The sequence below is a fragment of the Entelurus aequoreus genome, linkage group LG13 (genome assembly GCF_033978785.1).
Source record: "Entelurus aequoreus isolate RoL-2023_Sb linkage group LG13, RoL_Eaeq_v1.1, whole genome shotgun sequence".
NCBI lineage: Eukaryota > Metazoa > Chordata > Actinopteri > Syngnathiformes > Syngnathidae > Entelurus > Entelurus aequoreus.
In genome coordinates this window covers 30,366,364-30,375,633 of record NC_084743.1, presented here as the reverse complement: position 1 = coordinate 30,375,633, position 9,270 = coordinate 30,366,364, and the positions used below count along the sequence as shown (strand labels likewise).

Sequence of the window (9,270 nt, the reverse complement as noted above, 5' to 3'; positions counted from 1 at the left end):
CCACTGAAAATGAATATGACCCTTTTATTTACAGAATGTTGTCCCCCCGGGAGCCAGGCTGCAGTATGTGCAGGGTGATGATGTGTCTTGTGGCTCTTCTGAACCAAGAATAAAACAGGGCATATATCAAAGGGTTTAAAAAGGAGTTGAAATAGAACACATTAATCACAAGCATTAGATATGCAGTAACAGAGACACCTGTAAGAGTAACAATGTAAAATGGACAGAAACACGTGAGGAAGACAAGGACAAGGACACCAAGAGTCCTGGCTGCTTTCAATTCTGACTTCTTTGGTCTTACAGCGACTTTATGTTGTGGTTTGACTGATGTAACATGAGTGCGCATGGCTCGGGCCTGAGACAAAGCAACCACAAATACTTTCATGTACAGAGTGACAATGATGCTGAGAGGAAGGATGAAGGTCACGACGACATCAATAATTCCTTCATTGAAGTCAATAATAACGGCACACTCTCCATAGCAGGACTGATACTTTCCAGAATGAGCCAGCTGATCCTTTAAAATGATGCTGTTGTAGAGGAGAGCAAAGAACCAACAAAAGCAAACACAAAGTTGAACTCTTTTTACAGTGACTTTGGTGTTATAATGCAGAGGATCACAAATAGCAACATAACGGTCAACTGATATCAGTACCATGTTTCCTACTGAGGCAGACGTCATGAAGTAGGTCACATACTTATACAACAAGCACATGACATCACCAAGAGTCCAACAGGATGTTTGTCGCACTATTTCTCCAGGCATCACCAGAAGGCCCACCAGAAAGTCAGAGACAGCCAGAGAGAGGAGAAGGAAGTTGGTGGGAGTGTGGAGCTGCCTGGAAACAAAGAAGAAATAAAGAAGACAACTTATGTCCTTAGTGGACTAAAGAGAATTAAAGGCAAGAGATAATTACAGTTCACACAGAAAATGAGATAGGACATTGAAAACGACACATTGAAGACAGTATAAATGTCATGCAACAGGCTACATTAGGAACATGTTGCTGTGAGCTGTGAAAATGAATAAGTGCCTGAAATGGGAGATTGAGATGATGACCAGCAGGTTGAGAATCGCTGTGAAGATGCAGATGATGGACAACAGAACGCTCAAAAGAACACCTTCAGACCAATGAGATGTGGGCTTCAGGCAGGATATGTTGATGAGCTGAGGAAAGCAGAGCTTTGATTTGTCCTCGATCTCCATGGTCTGGAAGAAGAAGCTTGAACTCTGCCAGATTTCTGTCCAAACCTTTTCTTCATAAATCTCATTTATGTCTTCATCTGTGTTGAATCTCCCCTTCAGTGAGCCGACGTCAATGACTCGCTGAGCTCTCATTGGTGGAGCAAACTGCCACTGTTTGAAGTCCCCTGGATGACCGTAAACACACAGCGTAATACATGAAACATAGGTTGTGAGGCGGACCCAAGTGGGCATTGCCCTTTAGGGGGTTGGATGTTTGGCTGGGGTCAGCGTACCAATAACATACAAACATGATGATAATAATAACATACAAGCATGATAATAACAATAACAATAACAATAATAATAGTAACAGGGGTTAGTGCGTGTGCCTCACAATAAGGTCTTTTTTTCTAGTTTAAGAGCAAAAAGTACATAAAAAAATTCCAATATTTCTGAATGTTTAGTTCCAGTGCCAACAATAATCTAGATGTTATGGTCATCATTGCTCACTGCTACACAAGAAGGTAAATAGACTGAATAAAAATATAAACACAACAGATTTGTTATTGCTCGCATTTTTCATGAATTGAACTCAAAGATTTAAAACTTTTACTATACACACAAAATACCTATTCCACTCAAATAGTGTTCCAAAATCTATCCAAAATCTGTTAGTGAGCATTTCTTCTTTGCTAAAATAATCCATCCCACCTCAGAGGTGTGGCTTATCAAGATGCTGATTAAACAGCATGATTATTGCACGTATGTGCCTTAGGCTGCCCACGATAAAAGGCCACTCTGAAATGTGCAGTTTTATCACACAGCACAATGCCACAGATGTCGCAAGTTTTGAGGGAGCGTGCAGTTGGCATGCTTACTGCTGGAATGTCCACCAAAGCTGTTGCTCGTGAATTGAATGTTAATTTCTCTACCATAAACCGTCTTCAAAGGCGTTTCAGAGAATTTGCCAGTACATCCAACAGGCCTCACAACCGCAGACCACGTGTAACCATGCCAGCCCAGGACCTCCACATCCAGCAGGTGAACCTCAATGATCACCTGAGACCAGCCACCTGGACAGCTGCTGCAACAACTGGTTTGCATAATCATAACCAATTGTGTTATTATTAATTATAGTAATATGTATGATGTTATGGGAACAATTTTGACCTATAAATATATTTACTTCAAAAAAGAGGCAAAAAAAAAGATTCCTGATGACACAGCTTTATATTTGTGTAGACATAAGTATTATGCTTCTGTTTTTTTTTGTGGAAAATATAAGACAACAGTAGTGGTGTCTGTCCATCCATCCATCCAGTCATCTTCTTCCGCTTATCTGAGGTCGGGTCGCGGGGGCAGCAGCCTAAGCAGGGAAGCCCAGACTCCCCACTCCGCAGCCACTTCGTCCAGCTCCTGCCAGGGGATCCCGAGGCATTCCCAGGCCAGCCGGGAGACATAGTCTTCCCAGCGTGTCCTGGGTGTTCCCCGTGGCCTCCTACCGGTCGGACGTGCCCTAAACACCTCCCTAGGGAGGCGTTCGGGTGGCATCCAGACTATATGCTCAAACCACCTCATCTGGCTCCTCTCGATGTGCAGGAGCAGCGGCTTTTCTTTGTTCTTCCGGCAAGTTGATCCGTGTGGCCCGGGGACATTGGCGCGTTGCCGGACGCGCCGGCAGAGACGGAAGGGCTTCTACTAGACGGCAGGACGCGTCGATCCCGCAAGCTCCTCCCTCGGACCGATACAGGCTGCAGCCAGCCCGGCCGCTCCCTGATGACGTCTTGGACCAGGAATTTTTTTTCCGAAATTGTGTTTCTTTCGATCACCCGGCCCCAAAAGACACTAAATCCATGATATAACTTTACCAAAACATGTTCTTAGATATCAGAGCTAGTCAGTCCAAGTCACCTGGTAAATTTCATGTTCCGCCCCCCAAGACTCAAGCCCCGCCCACGTCACGGAAATGTTCTTTTTGTCCTCCCACACAACCTCAGGTGGGGGTTGAAGAAAGACTTTTTGAACAAATTAAAGGGGAGGATTCTACCCTTCTCCTGTCCTCCCTCCACCCACCCCTAAAGATGGTTCCAGACCGCAAGGAGTGCGTCTGGTATCCGCTCCTTGAGGGGGGGGCTAGGGCTGGGAGCTGTGCTTGTGGAGTGGCTCAGCTGCGCCCAGCCAGTCAGCAACCTCCGGCCCGGCCACCACCACCGGTTCTTCGGCGTGCCAAGCCGCAACTCCCAGCTAGGCCACCTCCACCAAAGCCAAGGCTAGCGACTCTTCCTGCTCCACGGCTAGAGACCCTTTCTGCTCCATGGCCATGGCTAGCGACCTTTCCTGCTCCACACCAAGTGCCAGTAGCTGCTCCACGCCAAGTGCCAGTAGCTGCTCCACGCCTAGTGCCAATAGCTGCTCCACTCCAAGTGCCAGTAGCTGCTCCACGCCAAGTGCCAGTAGCTGCTCCACGCCTAGTTTCAATAGCTGCTCCACTCCAAGTGCCAGTAGCTGCTCCACGCCTAGTGCCAATAGCTGCTCCACTCCAAGTGCCAGTAGCTGCTCCACGCCAAGTGCCAGTAGCTGCTCCACGCCAAGTGGCATTAGCTGCTCCATGCCAAGCGCCGCCATCTGCCGCACCAAGCCTAGCGCCGCCGTCTGCCGCACCACGCCAAGCCTCGTCGTCTGCCGCACCATGCCAAGCGCCGCCGTCTGCCGTACCACGCCAAGCACCGCCGTCTGCCGCACCACGCCAAGCCTCGTCGTCTGCCGCACCACGCCAAGCCTTGTCGTCTGCCACACCACGCCAAGCTTCGTCGTCTGCTGCACCCACGCCTGCCACACTGACAACGTGCACTGCACCCACGCCTGCCACGCCCTGCTTCCATGCCTGCCACGCCGATGACGCGCCCACCTCCCCGTCGGCCACGGATGTGGCAGTTTCCTGGTCGCCCGCCTCGCCAAGTGCACCCACCTCCCCGTCGGCCGCTCATGTGGCCGTTCCCAGGTCGCCCGCCTCGCCAAGTGCACCCACCTCCCCGTCGGCCACGCATGTGGCCGTTCCCGGGTCGCCCGCCTTGCCAGGTGCAGCGGCATTCAACGCGTCGCCGCCACCTGACTCTCCCTCGCTGGTTGCGGGGACACTTGGTTTGGCGACCTACCGCCAAGTCGTGATGAGCTTGTTGTGTATCATCAGTCAAAGGGAAGGAGGCGACACCAAGGCAGAATGCGGTTTACCAGGTTTATTAAAACCTTTGATGAATGTGTGGGGTGTGTATGCTACCACAAGTGAATGAGTGCGGACAATGTGTGGATTTAATAATGTGAGATTTACCAGAGTATGTTGTCGGTGCGTGTTGAATGAATCTTTTGTCAAATCCAAGGGAGAAGGCGAAGAGGCAGTCAGCGGGGAAGCAAGCAGTCGGGGGCTGGAGAGAGGCAACGATGTCCGTGTCCAAGCAGTGGTCGAGAATCGGGGAAGGCAAGCAGAGATCCGGGAGGAGGTCGTGAGGCAAGACACGATCACGGGCAACAGGGAAGACCCTGTGGAAGACACAAAGGACATCAACACGGGAACGAGGAAGAGCACAAAGAAGGCGAGCAAGGAACGAGGGAAGGGTGCCAGACGTGATGCTTACTCAAGAAGATTGACTACGTTCTGGCGAAGGTTTCTTGGGTCCGCTGGCTTTTATGCCGCTCCCTCTCATCAGGTCCAGGTGCGCAGATGCACAATTGCCTGCAGCCCTGTCGCTGCGTGGGCGTGCTGCACCCAGCGCGAGCAGGGGCGCGTCCGAGCGCGCTGCAAGCAGAAGAAGAAGACAAGCGGTAGAAAATGGATGGATGGATGGATGATATTTTTAAATTTTGCATTAAATTTATGATGTTGAGGAAGTGCTTTCCCATGAAGCCTATTGATTTTACTCTGTATGCATTTAATTGAATTCAAGTTTAGGTCAAATAGTATTGTTTAAAAAAAAAGGCAAAAGCAAACCTGTTAGGGGTAAAGAAGATAAGTTTGGCCGGGGTTTTGAGAACATTTGCTACCCGTAAACTTAATTCTTACTATTCTTAAAGTGACCAAGTTTTGAGCAAACCAATGACTTGCAGTTCAGTAAAATATTTAAAACACATCCATGACATTCTGACTACAAAATTGCATTTATATCAAAGTATAGGGGTATTTTCTTAAGCAAATGTTATTAATGAAAGCAAATAATAAGCTGTGATTAATAATAATTAATCAAGATTGTGATTAATCTGATTTACAGCCCTAATATATATAGTGTGTGTGTGTATATATATATATATATATATATATATATATATATATATATATATATATATATATATATATATATATATATATATATATATATATATATATATATATATATATATATATATTTATATGTATGTATGTGTAAATATAGAGTATATGTGTATATATGTATGTGTGCATGTATATACAGTATATGTATGTGAATATATATATATATATATATATATATATATATATATATATATATATATATATATATATATATATATATATATATATATCTGTATGTATGTACATCTATTCCATCCATCCATCCATTTTCTACCGCTTATTCCCTATGTATGTATGTACATCTATATATATCTATGTATGTATGTACATCTATATATATTTATATATATATAAATATATATATATATATATATATATATATATATATATATATATATATATATATATATATATATATATATATATATATATATATATATATATATATATATATATATATATATACATATATGAATATATATATATATATATATATATAGTTCTAAAGTTAGTGTAGTGATATAGATATTAAATATTTAGGTAATGTAATACATTTGATATCGAAATCACTACACTAACTTTAGTTTTTTTTTTTTTTTAAACTATTTATTCCAATTCTGTGTGATGTTAACACAGTTCAATGAGCAGGAGATGTGTTATGTGTGACGTGTGTTAACTCTCTGTGTTGGTTATAACATATTTGCATCATGAGCAAGAAAGGTTGTTCGGATTGGGTCATAAAAATCAATACTTTGCTCTGGACACTTCCAAATAGACCTCATGGTCATTGACCTTGAACACTAACATCGACCACAAGATGGTGGCGAAATTGCAGCAACTTAATTCTCAGGTAAATAAAATTAAACTCAAGACATACTTCAGGCTTCTTATTAAACTGTTGACGTCTTACTGTCCAGACTGAACACGTCGTCGGGCCACACTTGGCCCGTGGGCCGTAGTTTGGACACCCCTGTTCTAAAATGTCTGTAAGGATGACAGGTTTGTTTAATGTAAATCATTGTTACTGGCTTAATAGTTTGGTCTATTATCTGTTATTGTTTCATAAGCCATTAATTGCAAATCAATCATCCTTGTTCTCCCGCTTGTCCCGCTCAAGGTTGCGGGGGTAGGGGAAGTTAGAACATACCTTTCATCATGTTCTTTCATTTAAGCCTTTTTCCTGTAGCTTTAAGTGGATGGATGACAAAACTGTGTCTACATAATGTATCAGATATTTTTATTTCTATTTCTATCATATTATTATGAACAGACAACATGCAATTGGTCATTGATAGAAAACACGTTTCATGTGTTTATTTTTTATTTGAATAACATACTCCATATTTCATGAGTGTATGTCGTCCAACATTTCAGTGCACTAGTCATTTTTGTGTCATTAATATACTATAGTGCAAAATGTATCTCTAGTTTAATTTTGATTGATACAGTTACATTCGATTGAGGAAACATCCAACTAGTTTCTATGGAATGCTTCATGTTTTGTTTTTTTAACTAAGGCAACAATTGTGATGGTTTATTACATATTGTACTAAATTGTTAAATTTTCTATAAAAAAAAAGTGCAGCAAGAGCATTTTGTAATAACTTTTGCAATGTGTAACACGTTTATTACAAAATGCATTCAATAAATTTAGGGTTAGTACATGTGCCTCACAATACAAAGGTCCTGGGTTCGATCCTGGGCTCGGGATCTTTCTGTGTGGAGTTTGCATGTTCTCCCCCGTGACTGCGTGTGAATGTGAGTGTGAATGTTGTCTATCTGTGTTGGCCCTGCGATGAGGTGGCGACTTGTCCAGGGTGTACCCGTCCTACCGCCCGTGTGCAGCTGGGATAGGCTCCAGCACCCCCGCTACCCCATAAGGGACAAGCGGTAGGAAATGGATGGATGGATGGATGATTACAACATGAGGCATTATGAGGAAATCTTTTACATTGTTACATAATGCATGACTATTCCATAAAGGGGTAGGGTACTTCAAAGAATAAAGGTTGAGAACCCTTTCATCCATCCATCCAATATCCACCGCTTGCCCCACCGCTCTAAAATAAGGGAGAGCTTTTCAAAGAATGGTGCACATGACTGTTTCCTCAAAATGGTATGAAAACATTTCAATAGTGCAGTATTTTTTCATGACGATCTCTATCACAAAGTCTAAGAGTCTGTTGTTGCGTTGTCATTTCCAGCAAAAAGATTCATCAAATAAAATTCACTTTATATGGCCAACGTATACAGGAAAGTACATAAATCCCAATAAAATGTACTCTATCTAGAGAAAAGAGATATCAAATAATGACATCAAGCAACTGGTTAACTGATTTATGTGATCTCCACTGAAAATGAATATGACCCTTTTATTTACAGAATGTTGTCCCCCCGGGAGCCAGGCTGCAGTATGTGCAGGGTGATGATGAGTCTTGTGGCTCTTCTGAACCAAGAATAAAACAAGGCATATATCAAAGGGTTTAAAAGTGAGTTGAAATAAAACACATCAATCACAAGCATTAGAAATGTAGCAACAGAGACACCTGTAAGAGTAACAATGTAAAATGGACAGAAACACATGAGGAAGACAAGGACAAGGACACCAAGAGTCCTGGCTGCCTTCAATTCTGACTTCTTTGCTCTTGCAGCGACTTTATGTTGTGGTTTGACTGATGTAACATGAGTGCGCATGGCTCGGGCCTGAGACAAAGCAACCACAAATACTCTCATGTACAGAGTGACGATGATGCTGAGAGGAAGGATGAAGGTCAAGACAACATCAATAATTCCTGCATTGTTGTCAATAAAAACAGAGTACTCTCCATTGCAGGATTGATACTTTCCAGGATGAGCCATTTGATTTTTCAAAATGATGCTGTTGTAGAGGAGAGCAAAGAACCAACAAAAGCAAACACAAAGTTGAACTCTTTTTACAGTGACTTTGGTGTTATAACGCAGAGGATCACAAATAGCAACATAACGGTCAACTGATATCAGTACCATGTTTCCGACTGAGGCAGACGTCATGAAGTAGGTCACATACTTATACAACAAGCACATGACATCACCAAGAGTCCAACAGGATGTTTGTCGCACTATTTCTCCAGGCATCACCAGAAGGCCCACCAGAAAGTCAGAGACAGCCAGAGAGAGGAGAAGGAAGTTGGTGGGAGTGTGGAGCTGCCTGGAAACAAAGAAGAAATAAAGAAGACAACTTATGTACTTAGTGGACTAAAGAGAATTAAAGGCAAGAGATAATTACAGTTCACACAGAAAATGAGATAGGACATTGAAAACGACACATTGAAGACAGTATAAATGTCATGCAACAGGCTACATTAGGAACATGTTGCTGTGAGCTGTGAAAATGAATAAGTGCCTGAAATGGGAGATTGAGATGATGACCAGCAGGTTGAGAATCGCTGTGAAGATGCAGATGATGGACAACAGAACGCTCAAAAGAACACCTTCAGACCAATGAGATGTGGGCTTCAGGCAGGATATGTTGATGAGCTGAGGAAAGCAGAGCTTTGATTTGTCCTCGATCTCCATGGTCTGGAAGAAGAAGCTTGAACTCTGCCAGATTTCTGTCCAAACCTTTTCTTCATAAATCTCATTTATGTCTTCATCTGTGTTGAATCTCCCCTTCAGTGAGCCGACGTCAATGACTTGCTGAGCTCTCATTGGTGGAGCAAACTGCCACTGTTTGAAGTCCCCTGGATGACCGTAAACACACAGCGTAATACATGAAACATAG

The 9,270-nt window shown here is 43.1% G+C and overlaps 2 protein-coding genes across 2 annotated transcripts; both read right to left on the bottom strand.

Annotated features, from left to right (window-relative positions):
• Positions 1-28: 28 nt before the first annotated feature.
• LOC133663819 (trace amine-associated receptor 13c-like) lies at positions 29-1,207 on the bottom strand. Its single transcript, XM_062068520.1, has 2 exons — positions 1,035-1,207; positions 29-839 (listed from the first exon to the last, which is right to left on the bottom strand). Exons 1-2 carry the CDS (start codon positions 1,205-1,207, stop codon positions 29-31), a joined length of 984 nt encoding a protein of 327 aa, XP_061924504.1.
• A 6,679-nt stretch (positions 1,208-7,886) lies between these two features.
• Positions 7,887-9,065, bottom strand: LOC133663818 (trace amine-associated receptor 13c-like). The gene is made up of 2 exons (XM_062068519.1): positions 8,893-9,065; positions 7,887-8,697 (listed from the first exon to the last, which is right to left on the bottom strand). The coding sequence occupies exons 1-2, from the start codon at positions 9,063-9,065 to the stop codon at positions 7,887-7,889; spliced, it is 984 nt and encodes a 327-aa protein (XP_061924503.1).
• Between the last annotated feature and the right edge of the window lie 205 nt (positions 9,066-9,270).